Here is a 22,298-nt window from a genome sequence, read left to right as displayed (position 1 = left end):
TACAACGGTAACGCCTAACAATCACAAGAGGCTAGCGTAAGATGTTTTGTTTTGTTTATTGAAAAAGCAGCTCCGTGAAAGCTGCTTTCGGTACAGTGTTCTTACTTTCGGCAATGGGGCAAAGTTAACGGAAGCCGTGTTACGAGCCGCGAAGTCACTTTCGTGTAAATTAGCGAGCCTAGGTTGAATATTGTTTACTAGACAAGATACGAGGCGAGAAATTCTCGTTGACCGACCTTAGCTGTTGGTGTTTCGTGTCAACCTGCTGATATGTCACACCCCAGACAAGGCAGCGCCTTGCCCGAGCTCGGTGTTCGTGCGATCGACTTATAGCTGGGGTTTCGTTGTTTTCCCGTTATCGGCGTCGGCGCGCCGATTGAACAACCATGTTTAACGGTGCCGACGTACTCGCCAGGCGCACGGCACAGACCACGGCGCCCAACTTACCGCCGATGTTCCCGTTCTGCGACCACGCGCCCAACTCCAACCAGATCGTCGTACGACATCGGCGCACCAGCTCCTCTGACGACCTGAGGTTCGTCGAGGACGAGCGACAGCAGTCTATCTCGTCTTCGCTGTCGTCTTCGTTCGGGTCGTTGTTCAGCGCTTCGATACCGGCACCGGGGTCCGCGGCCGCAGCTTCAGAACAGCGTCCGCCGTCGCCAGAAAAGGTCAAGACTAAGTTGATGTCGGTGTGGAACAACGTTCGCTACGGCTGGACGATGCGCAAGAAGGCCAACTTCAGCGACGAAGAGGCCATCTGGCTTTTGGGGATCATGTACCACCGAAAGATACAGACGAAGCGTTCCGCACCCCTCTGGTCGTCCGTGGCCTCGCAGAAACCCCGGAGCCCCGTGGCGCACGGGTCTAGGACGACCAGGGGCCAGGCGGCGGTGACGCAGGAAGACGACGGCAGGCTCGCGAGCTACGAACTCTTTCTGGAGGACTTCTCGAGCCGCCTGTGGTTCACGTACAGGCGCGAGTTCCCGCCCATCCCGGGCACGGACATCACGTCCGACTGCGGTTGGGGTTGCATGCTTCGCAGTAGCCAGATGATGCTCGCGCAAGCCGTCGTGACGCACGTACTGGGCCGTCAGTGGCGCTACCGCAGGAACCAGACCGAGGCTTCCGACTACGTCCACCGTCAGGTCGTCAGGTCAGTTCGCGCGCTCCGAAAGCTTTGCCCGTGAAGGCTGGTTATTCCGAATCGGTTCCGCAGCGATGTGATGCGATTATTTTGCTCTGCTATTTCACTGTGTGTTGGTGTGTCTCTTCGACACGTTGGTGTGCGTTGTGCATTGAATTGGCACCTGATTCGTTTTACCGAGTATTTCGTGTCGATCCGATTCGCTGTATCGAGGTTTTTTTATGTGCACTTGCTTGCTAGAGTGCCGTTTGATGTCGCCAAAAGCGGCTTACGTGCTTTCTACAACAGCCTCACGGGCGTATCAAACCATCAAAATTTCTTCTGTTTCATGTTTGGTGTGCCACTTCGTGTGTATGTCTGTTGTGTTCATACCTGCAATACTGTACTGCACATCATTAAGCAAGAGCTGCTGCGAGACCATAAAAACAGCCGATTTTGATGGCATGGTTGACTGCCACTATTTTCTGTAACCACAGTCACACACAGGAACAACAACAACAAAAAAGAAGAAATCGGAAATGACCGGTACTGGAACATGGGCCCTCTGCATGGCAGCCAAATATTCTTCCACGTGGTCACAATACTGCTTGAAACTCTTTCACAAGAAGACCTTATACTGGCATCATTTCTTGCAAAGAATCATGTTAACAAGTTTATCGTAGCATGTTTGAAGAGTAAAATAATGACCAAGCGTCACATGAGGCGAATTGAATTACGAGTGTGTGGTTTAAAGCTTCTCACCCGTTACAAAGAGCTCAGCCATAAATCTTAAGCTACAGCATTAACAAAGTATAATGTGTTATAGACGCATAGTGGTACTTGTACTACTCTGCACAATTGTAGATAGTAGCGTAGTGGGTAACCTTCGAATAATTATAATGTTTGGCATAATGGATACCTTGCAGCTGTATTTGCCTTATTCACCCCAAGGGCGTTAACAATGGACTCGCGGAACGCTGCTCTTCCGGCTTTCGCTGTGGCCGTGCCACGTGTTCCATGCAAGCCTGACGTTTTATCGATGCGCTGTACCAACCTCTCGGTGTTCATTAAAAAGTGACATTTGGAAGAGTTGCTCCTAGCTGAACATTGTGATGGGGTCGCACGAAAAGAAGAAATCCACAATTCTGATTTATTGATACATGGGGTTTAACGTCCCAAAACCACCATATGATTATGAAAGACGCTGTAGTGGAGGGCTCCGGAAATTTTGGCCACCTGGGATTCTTAACGTGCACCCAAATCTGAGCACACAGGCCTACAACATTTCCGCCTCCATCGGAAATACAGCCGCCGCAGCTGGGATTTGATCCCGCGACCTGCGGGTCCACAGCCGAGTACCTTAGCCACTAGACCACCGCAATGGGGCATGCACAATGCTATACACTGTTCCTTCCTGCCTCGTGTCTTTATTAGTTGTGGCACTTCATTAACATGTTCTAGTGACTATGCATTACAACAGGCTCTGACTTGGTGTACTGGCTTTTGTTTAGAGGCATGTTTCTGGAAGAAACTCGCGAAGTCATAATAGAGTGCTCCTGTTCAGGAAGTGTGATAGTGCAGCACGCAGCTGCTCATATAGTTATGACGTACGTGTGTGTGCTTTGCTCGTACACGCAAGCACCGTGTTCAATACTTGCAACACTGTTGTGTACTGCTAAACTTTTGACGCAAAAGAAGTGTACAGTTTGTTATCTATGAGCAAGATAAATAAGACAAAGGAAATGGATACTAAGAGAAGAAGTATATGAGATGAATGCTTGTCCTCGAGCCTACTTGTCTCTTTCTCTCCCATCTTTTACAAACTGCTTACAAGATTCATTTAACAATGGAGTGTGCATAAACAACCACACTTAAACCTCATTATAACAAAGTTGCATCTTACATGAAAATAAGTTCGTGATATCCAAAAATTTGTTGTGAAGGCCTGTTCCAAACACTATATTTATTGTAAGACTATTTTTTGTTTACTTCATTATAACCAATACTTCGTTATATCCAGCTTCATTATATCTGGGGTTTGAGTGTACTCCTGATGTTAGCCATTGGTGCTCATTCTTGCTCATTGATGCTTAAGGTATTTTGGCTAAATTAGCTCGTTCAACGAAGTGCATGGAAGTACCGCTATGTTATACAAGTTTTTACAATTGTAACACTGTCAGAAAATTATGAAAAGGAAATGCTACATCACTTCATGTTAGTGACAGCCAGCTGTAGTGACACGTGAGCCCACGCACAGATTAAACCATGCTTTGGTTATATTAAAAAAAAAAAAACGAGATTAAAAGCTGAAATCGTTGTGTGCTAGTTCCAAGAAACATTACCCAACTGCATTTTTGTTTGCATAGAAATAAAATGAAAGTGTTGATTTTTCTGTAATCAGTGGTTGAGTATGGTAGTACTACACAAATTTAATATTAGGGGCCATATTAGTGTTCAGTCACTTCATTCTTTCACCTTATCAACTTTTCTGGTAATTTTGTTATTTATTTAGATTGAACATGATTGATTCAAGACACAGTCCTAGGACACGCTACAATCGTGGAAGCTGGTACTGTGTTGCTGCATAATTTTTTTTTTTCACCTTCAATTGTGACATCTACATTATTCAAGCTCCAAGCTATCATTGACTCAACTTGAAGCCATTTTTCATAAAAGTAAATGAAGTTGTGTTAGTCAAATATGCTAGTACAGTACCAAGAAAATGTTTTCTTACTATAACAAGAAGCGCAAAAAAAAGTAAAAGCTAGGTAGCTGCTTGCTGCAACTCCAGGCTATGTATTTTTACAGTCCGTTAAGAGTCCACATGGCTGTTTATCGGTAAAGGAACACCAAATTTTACTCTAAGTGCCGAAGACTGAATTCGGTAACTGAATTGCGGGCAAGAAATGTAAATATAGCCCCGCCGCGGTGGTCTAGTGGGTAAGGTACTCGGCTGCTGACCCTCAGGTCGCGGGTTCGATTCCCAGCTGCGGCGGCTGCATTTCCGATGGAGGCAGAAATGTTGTAGGCCCGTGTACTCAGATTTGGGTGCACGTTAAAGAACCCCAGGTGGTCAAAATTTCCGGAGCCCTCCACTACGGCGTCTCTCATAATCAAATGGTGATTTTGGGACGTTAAACCCCACAAATCAATCAAGAAATGTAAATATAGCCTAAATATAAAGTTCATTTATTTAGTGTTGCTCTCATGGTTTTTGCAAGCTCTGTATAATAACACATGCCATTAATTGCAGTTAGGACTCTCATACCACTAACATGTCCCGATTGTAAATTTTTTTTTAAAAAGTAAGCCACAAAAACTACCGTTTACCTCTGTTTGACAACCCTGCCAACGTCCTCAGTGTGTCAAAAATCTGGTTAACATTGTCTGCAATGAATTTAATGCTCCAAATTCCTCCGCCCCACTGTAAATCTTGGATGTACTGGTCTATACAGTACATCAAAGCATCTGTACCTCAACTATCTTCAGATATAGACCACAGCAATAGGCTTGTCATCGAGTGGTTTTTGTCTTGCCGTGCATTCTAGGAAGAACGAGCCATTATCTGCCGTGACCACCCTGAGAAGGCAGGAGATTACAGGTGCTTCCTGTATTCGCCAAACAAAACACTTGTGTCAGCTGTTCGCGTCACCGTTGTTGGGCCATGTGGAGAACAACTCCTGCTGTCAGTGTTTTTTGTTCTTTTTGTTTGTTAGCTTCATCAAGCCCCTGGGCTTGATGAAAAGGAAGCAGGTAGGAATGGTATGTTAATATGCTCTATTAATGAATAGAACCCATTTGAAAGAATGGAAACATTGCATTTTGGAACTGCAACATGAATGAGGAAATATTCACGCACTTACTTGCAGACCAGGTTTGTCAAACCATGTTGTAGATCAGTTACATCCACAGCATAGTAGTTGTACTGTGGTTCATCTTCCACAGAACCTTTTACTTTCCTTAAATATTTGTTTTTAAATTTTATATACCAAGTTCATGAGTAATCATACTAGATTCAATGTGAAAACTTCACAATTTTAATATACCCCGTTATTTGAAGCTAACGTTTTACACCAGTGCTGGTCTCTCTATGCCATACCCTTTATTGTGGCCGAGTAAAAGAAAGCTGTAAATTTTAACTATGCAGCTTTGTAAGAATTCAATGTAGTCAACTTTTAGTGATGAAAAAGTGAATAGGGCGTAACATATGTCATAATTCACGCCAGTGTGATGAGCTGGTGCAAGAACTCAAAGGCGCCACCGCCTGCCTGTCAATTATGCATTGTGCAATGGCACTTCAGCTCATGTTATATTTAAGGGGGTCGTGAAACGTTTTCAGAAGCTTTTCAACTGTATGTGTCCTTGGAATACTGGTCATTCATTCAATTATATGCTTTGATTTGTTTCATCCTCCAGTTCCATTTAATGGCTTTAAAAGCATAATTCAATTTCCCAGCCTGTGTTTCCCTCAAGTCTTCAGCCCTTATCAACTTATTCAGCCAATCAAAAGTCTATGTCGTTGGCAAAAGATGGCAATTCAGCGAAGCCTGCTGAGATATGTTTGGTATGGTTCAAAGGGTGATACCATTTTAATTGTGGCGCCGTTAAGAATTCGGGCAAATAAACTGTGTCCACCATCTGACTTTCGCGGGCTGAAGCATCATATGCCAGCCTTTCCGAGCTGCTGCATTGTGCCCTGAACCAATGTGGTCCAGATGAGCGCACTATCTGATAGAAACTGCAACAAGCTGGTGTGGGCGTCGTTCAGACACCACCGACTTTCCTCCACCGGGGTCAGAATGCAGTAACTTTTAGACTGTGAGCTGAAAAATTGATGTAATATTTTTTGTTACGCCCTAGCTGTTTTATAAGTGTATTAGCACAAGTAAAAGTTAATAACAAGTGTCTTAAGACGCCATCATCATGTTAGTACTTATGGCGGCCAGTGTCATTTTAGCATTGTCATTTTAGGAGCACAAGAATGCTAGAATTTCAAACGAGTGTTACAAAATATAGATTGAATATTGCGCAACCCCTTTAATATTCAAGCATTCTTTGGGAAAGCGTGTGTGTTTGCCACAGCACGAAGGCAGAATGAACACGTTTGGCACTGAAAATAGTCCACTAAAGCTCTAGTGTTCTAGAATAATTTACTAAAACTGTAAGCGACTTACCATTGTAGTATGGACTGGTGTTGGCTAAAAATGGCTTGCATTGGCTAATACCAGTGTCGCACAGTCACTTTTGATCACAGCTGTGCCTGATACGTATCGAATTTCGAGCTTGTGATTGGCTCTTTTAAGCAAACTGCTTCAAAAAGCCGATCAGTGTTTTTAAATTCTGTTTGGATAGAACCTAATCATGTGCACCATGTGACAGCAGTATAAGTTTTAGCTAAACTGCTGCTAATGTAGACTAGTTCTGGATAAATAACTTCTATTGTAGGCAACAGTTGGCTTAATTCAGCAACAGCTGGTTTACTGCCCGCATGGTTCTGATATCGAACATTTACACAACATCAACCAATTTATCCAAAGTTACGTTACTTCAACATCTAACCTTATTTGCATGGGTGATTTTAATGGTTGTCTATGACAGTCACTGGACACGAAGTATCCATTGGAAGAGAGCTACTCAACATTTCGTTGTCATGTGGCCTTCACCAAGTCGTTAAGCAATCAACTCATAATGGTGCTGTCTTTGATCTGGTTTTCCTCACTACATCCTTAGCTATGTCTGGTTTTGAATGGGATAATATTGATGGCACATCCGATCATAATGCTGTATTGTTCTCAGTTCCTGGTGTCGTCCCAAAATGCCGTTACACTTACTGCATGTTTTGTGATTTTAATTGCACTGATGATCAAGCAATTACCATTACCCTTTACGACTCTTTTCAATAATTTGAGCTGAAAAGCACAACCAGTGATGTCAATACATTATCTTTTTTTTTTTCAAAAGAAAGCCTTGTCAGTGAGTGTATCAATAGTTTTATTCTTCTGAAAACAAAGAAAACTAACACTGACCTATTCTGGATGACTAGGGATATCTTACATTTGTCATATCGTGTGGCCAGACTATGTCGATCAAAGTGCTCTGGTGACTCGACAAAGCTTCAACAGTTCATTAGCGCGAAAAAAGAACTGTCTGCTAAAATGGAGGCTGCTAAAGAACATTATTACAAAGTGACCTTGCCGATGCTAATGAAAGCGAATCCCCGTAAATTCTGGAAGGCTATTCTACCATCTGGTTCTTCATCGCACACAATGACAATTAACAATGTTGCAGTTTCTGATCCAGAGATAATCGCTTCAGCCTTTAACACCTACTTCCACTCAGTCTGTGCCACTGACAGCTCGGACATTCCTGCTTTTCATTTTGAATTTCGTCCTGGAATTGACAATGTGTCAGTGTCACTTGAGGGCGTACTCAATCTAATTTTAAACTTGGACACCAAAAAAACCATGCGGTCTCGATGGCATCCCGACAGCTTTCCTAGTTAGATACGCTCTTTGGTGTAGCAGATATCTTACAATTATTTTTAAGAAATCTCTTTCGTCAGCGACACTTCTATTCTGATGTAAATGTGCTTCCATCTTTCCCTTATTTAAATCAGGTAATGTTAAATTATTAAACAATTATAGATCCATCTCTTTAACACCACATTCTTGTAAAATGCTAGAACATATTATTTTCAAACATATCATGGAATTCCTTGAAACGAATAATATTTTGGGCACTTTTTCAGCATGGCTTCAGACGTGGTTTTAGCACCATTACTCAACTGACAGAATTTGTTCGTGACATCAGCAGCTCTTTAGACATAGGTGACCATGTTTATACCATATTTATCGATTTTACCAAGGCCTCTGACACTGTATCTCATCCTAAACTATTGTACAAATTGTTTGTCATACTGAAAAATGCATCATTGGTTGGTTGGATATCCGACTTTCTTTTGCAGCATTCACAATATGGTTGCTTCAATTTTACTACCTCACCTTCGATTCCGGTTTCATCAGGAGTTCCCCAGGGTTCTGTGTTAGGACCCCTCTTATTCCTACTTTACATGAATGACCTCTCTTTGCAGGCTTCTGTGAAAATATGCCTTTTCGCAGATGACTGCGTCCTCTATCATGCTGTTAAAGCGCCACTGGATCATGTTATTTTCAACGATTCATTTTACGATTGTTGTAGGTGGTCCAAATCTTGGCAAATGAATATTAACTTTTCCACGACAGTTATGTCATTCACCAGACATTCATGCCCATTGACTTTTGACTATGGTTTTAACAATGTTAGTCTGTATAGGGTGTCATATCTCAAAATTTCCAGACCTTTGTTTACGAGACATGAGCATGCCCTTAACATTGCAACTTCTTTCACCCACACTGACGTGTGGGTGAAAGACTTCACTTCAAGAATTTTTGGAAGCCTGCTCATTAATGTTCATTTGTTCTTGTTGTTTTTGTTTTTTCCCGCCCCTGCAATAGCCTCATTGAGGCTGCATTATGTAGAACTAAATAGAATAAAATAAAATAAAATTATGGCTTATGCTGGCTAGTGTCGACTACTGTTGCCATCTGCTAGTTAAGAGATGCAGTTAGAAATAATGGTTTTGTGTCATATGACAATTTCTCAGTAAGAAGATTAAGCTGCAAAATAATTTTCGTTTTACGTTTCCAAAAGTCCTTGTGATGATGGTTTGTGCACTTTGAACAGGTGGTTTGGTGACCAGATGGCCGACACGAGCCCCTTCTCGCTGCACAAGCTAGTGCAGATGGGCTACGAGAGCGGCAAACAGGCGGGCGACTGGTACGGTCCATCCAGCGCCGCGTACATCCTCAAGGAGGCCCTGAAGGGTGCCTGCCAGACGGATCAGCGGCTGTCAGACCTGCGCATCTATGTCGCCCAGGACTGCACCATCTACCTGGAGGACGTGCGGACCTTGTGCAGGGGCACCAGGTCCAATGGGACGCCGCTGTGGCGCTCTCTCATCATCCTAGTGCCCGTGCGCCTGGGTGGTGAACAGCTGAACACCACATACATCCCGTGCATCAAGGGCATGCTTTCACACCCCAACTGCATAGGTGTCATAGGAGGCCGACCGCGCCACTCGCTCTACTTTCTAGGATGGCAGGGTATGTTCGTGTTGGAATGAGAGGAAAAAAAAAAGAATGTGAGGAGTGCTGAAGCAGTCTCAGCACTTGCATGCCACAGTCAGTTATGCACAGAGTTTTTTAATCATACAAGTTGTCAAACGCGTAGAATATAAATACTCGCAGAGTCTCATGCATTCGCCCAAAACAAATTGAAGGTGAAAGGATGAGGGTTTCTTTTTTTCTTGTGTTAATAAATCCTTTCATGCCCCTCTTCGAGAGCTGTATACACTTAATGCGGTATTGCACAGCTTTCGTGATTGGCCTAACATTGACCAAGCGGTGACGTCGTGCGATAATGTCGTGTCATTATAACGTCCCATTCGGGCTATTTGTAATTTCATGATAACGTCACAAATTTTTGGCAGTCTGTTCTGTCATGGTAATGTTCTGTGATAATGATGCTTTGCATCACTCATACCGATGCCGCCGACTGTCAATGTTTGCATTTATTTGATAAGGCATCGAAGACTACTGCTTTGGTGATCGCTGAGGTTTTGCGTCCTAAAACCACAATATGGTTACGAGAGACACGTCACTGAAGGGCTCCAGAAATTTCGACCAGCTCAGGTTTTCTTAAGCTGCACCTAAATCTAGGTGCACGAACCTCTAGCATTTCACCTTCATCTGAATGTTGCCTCCATGGCCAGGATTCGATGCCGCAACTATTGTGTCAACGTTGGAGCGCCATAACTACCAATCGTTCTCGGGGGGTTTATAGGCACATGTTTCATAATTAAGGTACACCATTGGCGAGAATTATAGAGGTTTGCTCTTTGTGATGCCACCTGTAGATGTAAAAACCGCCTAGTAAATGGCATTTTGGCATAGTGTAGCTGGAGCCTGCAAGCAGTGCCACATTTACGAAGGGAGCAGTGTGTTTGTTTGTAGCTTACAAATAATAGAAAATAATGCAGCCATAATACTCCTTGTCTTCTCCCAAAAATACTTTTCCTAGTTCTTGTTATGACAACTTGAACACTGATAGCCAAGACTTCAGTGATTAGGCACAGTGTGCGGCTATTTATTTCATCACTCCCAGTTGGGCGCATCAGTTTGCTGCCCTTCAAAAGCTTCTTCATCGGCACATATGGATTTGGCAGCGCAGTTTCGCATCTGGTGCGATTAAAGATCTCTGGTTATCGGGGGAGGGGATGCTGGCGAGGCACTCGCTGTACTGCTTCAAAAGCGATGGCACTGCCCCTTAGTGCTAAGCAAGGGGGTTTAGGTTTGACTCTTTGAAGACATAAGTATAATGTTGCTGCTTATCAAAACATGAATTTTTTTTGCATTATTTCAGGTGAAAAGGTGATCTACCTGGACCCTCACTATGTTCAAGAAGCAGTGGATGTAGGCACATGCGATTTTTCCCTAGATGTACGTAAAACCTTGCATATTCTTTAACACTGAGTTTCATGTGCACTCTGTATTGTAACCTTTGTGAACCAGTTATACGGTTGGATGCAGTTAAACTCAGATGGGATTGACTCTTGTCAATCGGAACATCGAGAGATGGAAAATTTCATTGAATTGTTTGAAACGTCCATTAGCTCACACCAGTAAAAGGAATAAGTGAACTATGATGAGGAAGAGCTCAAAGAAGGATTTGTTGGAAACGAGGTTAACGTGTACACATCACTGTTATAATGAGCCTTTGTATCTCAACTAGTCCGGGAGCTTTCTACACATCAAAAACTTCAGAAAGATTTGATTACCTTTTATAATAATGATCGACTGGGTTTAACGTCCCAAAACCACGACATGATTAGGAGGCGCCGTAGTGGAAGGCTCCGGAAATTTCGACTGCATGGTAACATGCATCTAAATCTAATTACATGGGTCATGAGCAGTTTTGCTTTCATCAAAAGAGTGGTGGCCGCTGCTGGGATCCCGTTCCGCAACCTGTGGGTGAGCAGTCGAGCACCGCAACCACTGGACCATCGTGGCGGGTGTTTCAGTTACCCTCTTTAGCCCCTATTTTGTGTTTCGCTCTACCCATTATGGGCCAATAGTTAGCTCAATTGTGTTTAAATAGATTTCACAAACTTACGTGGTGCCTAGCTTTCTACTAATAATGAATTAGACATTTTCCAAAGCCTCTTACAAGGCTGCTATGGTCACCAGTGGTCCAACGGTGCTGGTGGTACAAGCGGTTACCCTTCCTAAAGTGCCTACAAGGGCAGAGAACATTTAATCATAAACATTTATAGTTTAGCCTGTGCGATACAAGTCCAAGTTGTATAGTCAAAGCAAAATCAACTTCCAGCTCACTGCAAACAACACACAAAAGCAGTAAGAGCAGCTTGAAAAAAAAACATGATCCGAGTTATCATTGTGAATAATAAATTCTGCAATTCGAACTGTGGTATCTCCGATTATGTCACTGTTTCTCTGAGATGATATGACATGTGAGCTATAATGTCCTAAAACCACCATATGATTATGAGAGACACCGTAGCGAAGGGCTCCGGAATTTTCGACCACCTAGGGTTCTTTAACGTGCACTCAAATCTGAGCCCACAGGCTTACAGCATTTTTGCCTCGATCGAAATTGCAGCTGCTGCAGCAACGGGGATTCGATCCCGCGACCTGCGGGTCAGCTGTTTTTCTGGGATGTTGAACTTAGTATGTCAAACATTCCTTCAAATTGGGAGTAGCCTCCCATTCACTGCTTTTGATGGCCGTGTTGGCGTCAATGCTAAACTAATCGATAGTTATAGCGCGAGAACAAAACGACGACACAGAGACAAGAAGGACGCGAAAGACACGAGCACATGTACAAGAATACAGTAGTATGTCTGCAACCTTGCACCTCATAGCTTCGTATTGGGATTTTTTTTCTCTGTCACAGTCCTTTCACTGTTCGTGGCCACGCAAGATGTCCTTTTACAAGATGGATCCAAGCTGCACCATGGGTTTCTACTGCAAAACGGAGGACGAGTTTGATCATTTTGTAAAGGATGCCAAGCAGGTGAGTGAAGCTATGTTTCCTTGATGGTATTCTCAAGTTGGCACTTTTCAAGATACAATTACCTTTGCCTAAGTTTATGCAATATATTATGCGTAATTTTCGGTCCAGCATAGGACCATGCCAGCATCTATCTCGACGCTGTGCCACATATCCCTTTTTTTTACAGCTTTTTGGCATTGAACTAGTAATGCGTGAAAACAGGTTTAAAAAGATGTACATTAGCAGACCTGCGTACTATCTACATAGTCGGAGTACAACCTTTTGCTTCGTTGACTGTGTATAAGTGTGTGAAATTTGCACAATTTCATGGCAATGTTGAGATATTTAAAGCAAGTGGAAGTTTTAAAATAAATTATGGTATATTTTGCAGCCAATAATTGTAACTACAACAAAAATGATCTACTTGTTGCACAGTCAGTCATGCCACATTTCTTCATAAACCAAACAAACTACCCGCTCAGCTCAAATTAAGTTCATTATGCCCGAAAATTTGTTATAAAGATATATTCCTAACATTATATTTATTGCATTATAAGTGATATTTCATTATATCCGTGTTTGTTACATTGAAATTTGAGTGTAGTACAGTGTCTTAATGTTATGCACGACGTAGTTACGATCCATTTTTCGCTCTCTCTCAATCCTCTCAGTTGGCCGTGCCGACGGAGTCGCGGCACGAGTACCCAGTCTTCCTCGTGTCCGAAGGTAGCTGCGCAGATCACACGGACACATCGGGAGCTGGCGGGACGAACTTTGCCCATTACCTTCAGGGCCCAAGGGAGAGCCTGGACCACCGGCACTCCGAAGAGTACATCATACTCTGAGCATTGATTTGGACTACATTCTATCGTTTGCCCAGTGCCTGCTCATCTCCTTTGCTGCCATCTCGGCTGAAAAAATGCCGACCGTAAATATGGGTTTGTCTATCAATAAAACAAAACCACACATCATGTGACCTCTGTATCTAATATTATCCCCTCTATAGCATGTATTATACAAAAATTTAGGACTTTCTTGTAAGAACTTCTGTTATTACACTAGACATCTTATGTGATTGTCTGGTTGTACTGTATTATGCTGCGTACATGTGTGCCTCCATAACCTCCAGACATGATATTTCGAACTTTTTTTACCCATTTTGACATTGTTTAATACTGTTATCACTTTGTGTAACCATGCGTGATTACTCGGATATCCAAACGGCATTGTCACGAGTTCTTAACCAGGATTATGTTTTGGATACACTACAATAAAAAAAGCACCTGTGTAATCCAACGCCACTATTTATATCGCCTTCTTTTTCTGGTATAAAGAAGTTTTTATTCAGGATTTTTAGTAGAAACTCTTTTTGAAGTTTCACTACACGGTCAAAAGGAATTACGGCATACATAGGTCACATGGTGTGTGTTTATTAATAGGGTTGCAGCTTCGTGGCCGCATAAGACTGTGCAGAAACTGCATTACCTCTTGCCAAGATGACGGGGCGCAGTTGATGTTAAGGCAAGTTGACGATTTTGCAGTGCGGCAGTAAAAAGGAAACCATCATGGAGAAACCTGGTTTCAGCATTTCATCGTTCATTTGCCTTTTGTTATAATGCAAGGGAACTGGTAAGGTCCAGTGCTTGCGTAACTGTGCTGCATACATGCCAAGGTATGCTGGTATTGTTCCACCACTATTTTGAGAGCACTGTGGAACTGTAAAGAGAGAGCTACCGATCGTCTAGTTATATACTTCTATTGTTTATGTTGGTTACATTAAAATAGGTTTATAAATGAAATTTTCCCTACCATACGTTTCCCCTTCTTTTTGTTTGTTTCTTTGCTAGAAGGTCTGTTGTTTTAGTTATAAATGCTTGTTTCACCAAAGTAACATGAAATAAATAATTATAGTGTATGTTGTTGCGATGCACTGGACTTTGAAAAATTCTTGCTGGGATGCATGTGTGGCAACGTGTTGTATCTGCACCGCTTTCGTTACAGGCATGAGAATGGCCATGGTGATATAATGCTGTTCTGTACAAAGAAGTACAATTTAATGCTATGTTATTCCAGAGGTACACATTAATTGTATGTTAATCTCGAGAAACGTTATCAAATGCCATATTTTATCCAGAGGAACATTACAAGAGGCAATTTTGATGCAAGAAACGTTTTTTTTTATGTTCTTTGAATTTTTATGTAGAGGGAGCTTTGACGTCATTTGGTAAGCTCACCAGATGCATCGCACCATTGTGAAGTGCATACATTTATGTACCGCAGCCATTAGCGAGACCTTTGTTCACTACTTTGCTCAGCCATCGTAAGTGTCACAGTGCATATTTTTACACACCTTTTGGTTCTAATGAATATTTATCTAAACACTTTTTCATAAGTTTTATTTTCAAGGTTTTATTGTTACTTTTAAAATCGACAAAACAAGCTGGTCGAATGTTTAGGAGAGTTTTATATTTCTCGAGTGTTGCGAGGAGTTAAAGCACGTTTGACGCAGATATCCGATGCAGACCTTGTCTTTCAATTTTCTTTCGCATCTTTCGCCACGTTAAGATCAGGATCTCTGTCGATGCTGCTTTTGAGGGGGTCCCTCCAACACAGATTAAAATTCTGAGTCTCGTTTCTTATTTGTGTGGTGATGTGATTGTAGATATTCAGCATTTGTGTCAGCTACAGTGCTAAATTACCTGGACGACGAGCAAGAATAGCCTTGTAAACTTGGGTTTAGGCGCTTACGTTAAACATTCCCAAATGGTTCTGGCATGTAAAACACTAGTGTAAAAAAGGGACTCTAATTTTAGGACAGTGATTAAGTTCACATTGATAAGTTGTACTGTGAGAATTCTTATGTCAATTTGATCATTTTAAGTTTATCAATAAAAGTGAAAATTAGGGTCAAAGTTTAATTCTTGAATTTCGTGTTGAAATCGCAGTACGTCACGTCACCGATTTCTAAGTGCGTTTTTCATATCATGCCAACATTGACTCAACGAAATTTTGTGCTACTTGTTATATGAAGTCTATGGCCCTCTCGGAGGACACTGTACTCTATTTTTACTGATTAGGACGTGCTCAAAACCTGTGACGCCAGGACGTCTGGTGCTGGAGCATCAATAGGGCAATGACATCCACATTTTCTTTTTGCATGTTTTCTCGCTTGCCAAGCATAATCTCGTGGCAGGCACAGTGATTTAGGAATTGTGAAAGAGTAATTTACTATTGTGAGAGAAATTCTCTATCTATGTAGTGTCCCTTCTAACTCCTCATTTCGTCCGACAAATAAAGATTTTGTCGGTGGGGACACCATGCCAAGATGTCTTTCCCTTCTCACTGCTCATGGAAATACATGCCAACGTCGTCAATAGCACCTTTACCTCTTCGTTGAATATTGATAAATTTTACCTTTTTTTTCTTAAGCTGTTACAATTCTTGTAGGCGCTTGAGAAATGCTGAAAAACGGTACACTCAAACCTCATTATATAACAAGTATCACCTACCACGAGAATACTTCGTTATATTCGAAACTTCTTTATAAACGTATATTCTTAAGATTGTATCTATGACAAAACTGTTCTTCACTTCATTATAACTGACATTTTGTTATACCCGGATTCATTATATGTAGCTCTGGGTGTATTGCTGTTAAATATTGTATAGAGGTCCTTGAAGACATCCTATAAAGAATTTATAAATCTCTAGGAACCTGGTGGATTATGCCATACTTGATGATAATCAAAGTACCACCTGCAGGAACAAGAAGTTGTCCACTAACAAAGAAAGTGTGGCTGATGCTTGAAACAAAAAAAGACTTGTCTTTTTGCAACATTCAGATGTGGCATCAATGTTTACTTCAGTCTTTCTCCCAAACATCTTTGGTTTGAAGGAAGAATTGTATGGCATCGCTTCTAACTGCTGGGGTACAGGACGACCACATACAAGGCACCGGTGGCATGTAAGCTTGCCGCATTTTTTTTGCGTATAACCCACATCAAAAAATATAAACAGAGTGCTTAAGTAGTGCGGGTTATGTGTATGGTTTATATGCTTTTTTTTTTGCATACCAAGTTAAAGGTGCGGGCTATGTGTTGAGAAATACAATAATTTGGTTTGAGTGCTCATTCGGAATTTTGTAGTGTTGCCATGTTGATTTGATTGATTGATATGTGGGGTTTAACGTCCCAAAACCACGCTATGATTACCAGAGACGCCGTAGTGGAAGGCTCCGGAAATTTCGACCGCCTAGGGTTCTTTAACGTGCACACAAACCTGAGCACACGAGCCTACAACATTTCCGCCTTCATCGGAAATGCAGCCGCCGCAGCCGGGATACGAACCCGCGACCTTAGTGTTGCCGTGTGCCATTCTAAAATTCTCTACACATTTTTCGCTAAGCAGCTGGAGATGAGGCAATCGAGATAAAGTGCACCTTACCGCTGTGCTAGCTGTAGTTGATACAGCCAGTTTTATCTATCAGATTGTGGCAAAATTTGTTTACATTCATTGAAATCAGTCGGCCAGAAGAAAGTGCATTATTATTTACTCGAAAAGATCTTTGAGACAGAATTTACGTAATTGAAAGCGCCTTGATCACTTGTTTTCATTTCGAATTTCTTAGATTGTCAATTGCTGTCTTGTTGTTTTTTTAGATTCTTTCTCATTTTGTTGCACCTTTTGAAATACAAGCTAACGATTTAACTGCAGCGCAGTAGTGGTTTTCATAGTGGGTATTTTTAGCTTTATTGTTTGTTTGTTTATCAATACTGTCAAACCACAAGCTGGGGTTTTTACAGGAATGGCATACACTTAAATGCTGAAAATTGAGTGAAAAAAAAATAAATAAAAGAAATGGGCATGAAATACGTTACAAAATAGAGACATACAGCGAACAAAGGCATTTACACTAAAAGAAAAAATTAAACACAGGCATGTAGATTTACATTCTGTGCAAATTAACAAAGATTGAGCTACACACGTGCAGTTTTATTGACTGTTATTGCCGGTCGAGCCTATTTACTTTCAGCCAAATCCACCTTACTATTATTGCTTACTTTTTAAATTTAAATGGATTTGCTTTGCTGTAGGTGTGATCTAGCTTGGGAATATCTTCACTGCTGTCATTTTCATAACGTAGCCATTGACTGCAGTTGACAAATGTTACTTCAAACGAGTGCCGACACATTGATTTCGGCTTGTCATTCTTGTGTTAAATGAGTCCAAGCACTCAGCACCCTGAATATGAAAGCATAGAAGAATGGTCATTAGCATGTTCTCAAGACGAACCATGCGCAATTATTGTGCAATGCCTCAGAACTGGGAACCTGAGAGCCCTTGATACGCAGCATGCCGAAATTACTTAAGTTTCAAAGTTTCAAGTAAAAACTTGTGAAGGATGTAAAAAAAAATTATGTTGTGTAAAGAGTTTGAGACCCTCCTTTCAACACTTGTAATGGCCAAAACACCATAACCTTAAGCTCCTGTGCCAAGGCTAGAGGTTCTTTACGACCTGATCTCATTCTGAATAAAAATTCTTTTGTTTTGCAATATTTATTTATTTATTATACCCTCAGGGCCAGAGGCATTACAGAGGGGAGTGGTACAGAACAAAGGCATAACATGAGGTAGCATGGTTACAAAAAACGTTGTGTACATAAAAGGAAAAGGAAAGACAAAACAAATTAGTATTATTGCAACAATGTGGTCACACAAACACAGATTAAACATCAGATACTTCTGCATATACAATATTGGCTAAGGCAGCACGGAACAGTCGGTTATCGGTGATACCCGCAATTTCAGCGGGAAGGTGGTTCCATTCCCGGGACGAACGGGGCAAGAATGACTGAGTGGCAGATTTTGTATGATAGTTAATGCCAACCTTGTGACGGTGGTCAATGCGATGGGAAATGTATAGTGGTTGGGGTAAGAGTTCGTTGCGCAGGAAGGAATGATAATATATTTTATGTAGCATGGTTAACCGAAAAAGTTTCCTGCGTGATGATAAAGAGGGAAGGGAAAGGCTGCTTTTCATTGAAGATATGCTGGCAGTACGATTATAGTTTGACAGGATAAAGCGAGCGGAATTATTTTGAACAAGCTCGAGAGAAGCGATTAGATTTTCTTGGCTTGGATCCCATACTGATGCTGCGTACTCTAACTTGGGGCGTATTAAGGATTTGTAAAGCGATAATTTTAGTGACGATGGGGCTCTAGAAAAATTGCGGCGTAAATACCCTAACATAATATAAGTGCAGGTATGGTGCAGAGGCTATCGTGCTCCTTTCTCGCTATTGTCTTCAAACATGCAGTACCAGGATAATGTAATGGTTCGAACAGTCTATTCTTTACATGTTTTGCCACCAGGTTCTTTATTTTGCAGTGTGATATCTATCAGTGCTTTTTGCAGTTGCCCGAGTGATGGTCTGCTCTCATTATTCGTGACCTCGAGTGACAGATCATATCGGCATAAAAATGTTTGGAGGAAACTGCTACAAATTAGTGGACCGAGTTAGCCAGCTGTTATTAGTGTACAGTGAGGAAGCGATTGAACTTAGCTAGAGAAATTCACACATTGTACCGGCACATGAGTTTATGCTTCTTGTAAAAGCATTTTCATGCCCTTTTGTGGTTCCTTTATTTATCTTTTTCCACTGAGTAGCATCGATTAGCAGACTTCATTCGTGGCTACTTTTTATATTTTTGCCTCGGAGTCATTTAGTTTAACATGATAATGTAAAGTCACGAAATGATGGACGTCTTTCAAGTGTTATTTGTAGTGATATGCAGATTGATGGAAGCAAATTTCCAGATGCTCAGATCATTGCATATTTCATCAGAAGAAGCGCGAGCTAATCGCTAGATTCAATTCATTTCTGCTGTCAATGATATAGCTCTAGTCACTGCCTTTTTGCGGAAAGGTGTCCGTGGTGTTGTGGAGGGCTTCTCGATTCACCTCCGCTGAGCTACAACTGTAGTTATAGGCTCTCCTATAGTACCCTGAAATAAAGGGTAACATTACACGATGTGTTGCCTTATGAAATCAAGAGTTTCATTTACTGCATTAACATTCTAGGCCAAGCGCTGTGTACAATTTTAGCCGAGTATTTTTGGTTTTCTATGTGTGATAAAAAAACGATTACAGTGTGGCAAACAGAACCGTGCAAAGTAGTTGGAATTTTTCACATCTTCTGAAGTGTAATTTTGCTGTACAAAGAGGTATTTACGATACATTACCTGTTATTAATAAAGGGTCTGAACCTCGTGTATACACATTGCTGTTGCCACGTGATTGTGATAATGGGCATGTCACTGGAAACAACAGTGTCACTGATTCTGTCTTCAAGTGTACTGTGTTAATCTTTTTTCATGTTGGGATAATAACTGGCCTCTTGTAGAAGCAAGAAACACTGTAGGACCACTACACTTACATAATGCAGATGAAAATGCTATGCGAGTGGATAAGTTCAAGCCAGTCATACACATGGCAAAGTACTGCACATGTAATGTAGGAAATGTGGTTTTGGCTCCTACTTGTCATAGGTTGCCTTTTCATTAACTTCCGTGTCTATTTCCCTAAATGTTTCTGCATCTCAGTTAAGTGTAATAGCCAACTCCCCATATAACTTTTATTACTTCGTCATGTGCTTGCTTCTTGTGGCCGTAACTGAAAAAAATTTTAGACACCTTTGTACCCCTTATCTTTCTTGTTCTCTACTGAACTGTGTTGCACATTTCTGGGTCAGGTGGGGGGGGCAGAGCTACGCTGCTAAAGATGAAAGACACTAATAACCAGCACCTGTTGCTTAGCAACAGGAGTCTAAAAAAAGTAATCGCTATTGTAGATAAAGAGCACTATGATGGTGAGCTTTTTTTCCTTCTTTCCGGGAAGACATGATACCAATGCTGACATTGCTTTTGTCTATTTCATGTATGCACTGTCCATGTTCTTGTTTCTCATGCCCTGTGTGTTCAGCGATGAAATAGTAGCAACTATCTTGATAACAGAAAGCCTTAGTACTCCATTTCGTGCGTACATAGGAGCACCGCGTATCACATGTTGTGCAGGAGCGGAAGTTCTGTGCACATGCTCTGTGCAAAACATTGCACTTTTGCACACCTGACACCACTACGGACGCTACGAACACAATATTGTAACTCGATACTGCGCGTTTTTAAACTATAATAAAAGATGTAGTCTCGAGAAATAAGTGCGCCCCGAATAATACGTCGTCTCTTGGAATGTTAAGTGCAGCAAACGGTTTCATTGTTCGGTCTTTTTATTATGTAATTTTCAATGCTACACGTATAGGAAACAATTTATCTATTTTCTTGTGCGTGTTGATATTAAATCATAGAAATAATATATAATATCTTAATATGTCTATTGTTTATCACATGTTATGAAGATGCCTCTATATATTTCTAGTGCAACCGCTCATTATACAGTAAATCAATTACTAATAAAACTGAGGGACAATACTCTGTGGATTGTTGTTTCTTAAGTAGTACATGCTTTGCAAAGAGTCTGCAGATTTTATTTTTATTTCAATTAACGGTTGTCATGCGCACTCTTGTTCCTTTGTATGAACATGAACAGCATGAATTGCATTCGTTACAGTCAATGCGGGGTTAAACAAGGTGTGATAGAGGTGACAAACAAGACGGTTCGAGCCTCCCTCGGGAGCTCTACTTTGTATGCATGTAAGTAAAACCTCAATGATGCGTTCCCGTTTCGTATGATTTCCCAGTGCTGATGTTTGCGACATCGTTATCAAATGAAACTGCATGATGTTTTTGGCGAATCCTGATCTTTTTAAAATTGCTTTTAAAAAGTGTACGAACAAAGTTGAAGCACAATTGCAGTTCGGCTTAATTGGAACATATCTAGATGTTCTTGCGTGAGCACACGTGGACAAAGATGAGAAACACACAGACGTTTTTCATCTTTGTCCCCGTGTGCTGGCGCAAAAACTTCAAGAAGAACGAGGCGGTATTGTATGTATCAGTGGCACACTGACGGAAACATGTGTTTCGGGAGTTACCAGATGTTTCGACGCTGTCTTTCCTGCTCTTCCAGGGGCACCTACCATTGAATCGCTTACGATAAGAACGCGATGAAAAACGAAGTGGATGGGGTAGGGTGCACCACTTTGCTCTCGCCTATGGGCACCCCTATATATGCACGCACGTGCATGTACAGCCGTTTTTATGAAAGGGAACACGCGAGCGCGTGGCCTGCGTGTTCCAGCGGCTGCTTGCCGAGCGTTCAAGCAGGAGTGAGAGAAACCACAGCCTTTTTTCATGTCATCCCACAGCGAGAAAAAATAGAACCCAGGAGGATTAAAAAAAAAATGGCTGAAGTGGAAGCTCCCGCAACGCCTTGCCAGCAGAAGTGCAGCCAGCTTTCGCCCACCAAAGATCTCGGAAACATGCTTTTTTTTCTGTTGGTGGCCTACTAGATATCAATTGGCTTTGATCTGTCTGTCGCTGCATTAAAGGCCAACTCCGACCCCGCCGCAGTGGTATAGTGACTGAGGTACTCGGCTGCTGACCCGTAGGTCGCGGACTGGAAACCCGGCTGCGGCGGCCGCATTTCCGATGGAGGCGGAAATGTGTTAGGCCCCTGTGCCCAGATTTGGGTGCACGCTAAAGAACCCCAGGTGGTCGAAGTTTCCGGAGCTCTCCACTACGGCGTCTGTCACAATCATATGGTGGTTTTGGGACGTTGAACCCCACATATCAATCAAGGCTAACTCTGGCGATTTTTTTTTACCAGGTTAGGATAATGCTGCTGTAATGTTCCTGAAACACTCTTGTCACGCGCCCAATATCTGAAATGCTCGACAAATTCGTAAATAATATTCAATAAGCGAAAAACCGCAATACCGAAACTCAACAGAGTGCGCTTCTACGTGTGACGTAACCATTTGCCCGAACCTGTCTGACAGCGCATATTGCCCGCCAGATGGCAATACCTGTCCCCGCCGTTCAAGTTTGTGCCTGAGGCTGTCGGCTAACACGATTACGCTGTTATGGTGAAAAGTCACAGCTTTGC

General features: G+C 41.9%; 1 protein-coding gene across 1 annotated transcript; it reads left to right on the top strand.

The window, feature by feature from the left end:
* The first annotated feature begins 24 nt into the window (after positions 1–24).
* On the top strand, positions 25–20,722 carry LOC119180938 (Autophagy-related 4b). The gene is made up of 5 exons (XM_037432082.2): positions 25–1,156; positions 8,849–9,267; positions 10,586–10,662; positions 12,137–12,256; positions 12,907–20,722. The coding sequence occupies exons 1-5, from the start codon at positions 387–389 to the stop codon at positions 13,078–13,080; spliced, it is 1,560 nt and encodes a 519-aa protein (XP_037287979.2). The 5' UTR covers positions 25–386; the 3' UTR covers positions 13,081–20,722.
* The last annotated feature ends 1,576 nt before the right edge of the window (positions 20,723–22,298 follow it).

The sequence above is a fragment of the Rhipicephalus microplus genome, chromosome 10 (assembly GCF_043290135.1).
Source record: "Rhipicephalus microplus isolate Deutch F79 chromosome 10, USDA_Rmic, whole genome shotgun sequence".
NCBI lineage: Eukaryota > Metazoa > Arthropoda > Arachnida > Ixodida > Ixodidae > Rhipicephalus > Rhipicephalus microplus.
Note: the sequence above shows the minus strand (reverse complement) of the source record. Positions and strands in the feature narration are given on the sequence as shown.

Excerpts from the sequence above, each read along its gene's own strand:
- LOC119180938 (XM_037432082.2), top strand. The coding sequence starts at position 387 with ATGTTTAACGGTGCCGACGTACTCGCCAGGCGCACGGCACAGACCACG. Across the intron at positions 1,157-8,848 it reads GTCCACCGTCAGGTCGTCAG|GTGGTTTGGTGACCAGATGG; the intron begins GTCAGTTCGCGC and ends CACTTTGAACAG. Across the intron at positions 10,663-12,136 it reads CATGCGATTTTTCCCTAGAT|TCCTTTCACTGTTCGTGGCC; the intron begins GTACGTAAAACC and ends TCTCTGTCACAG.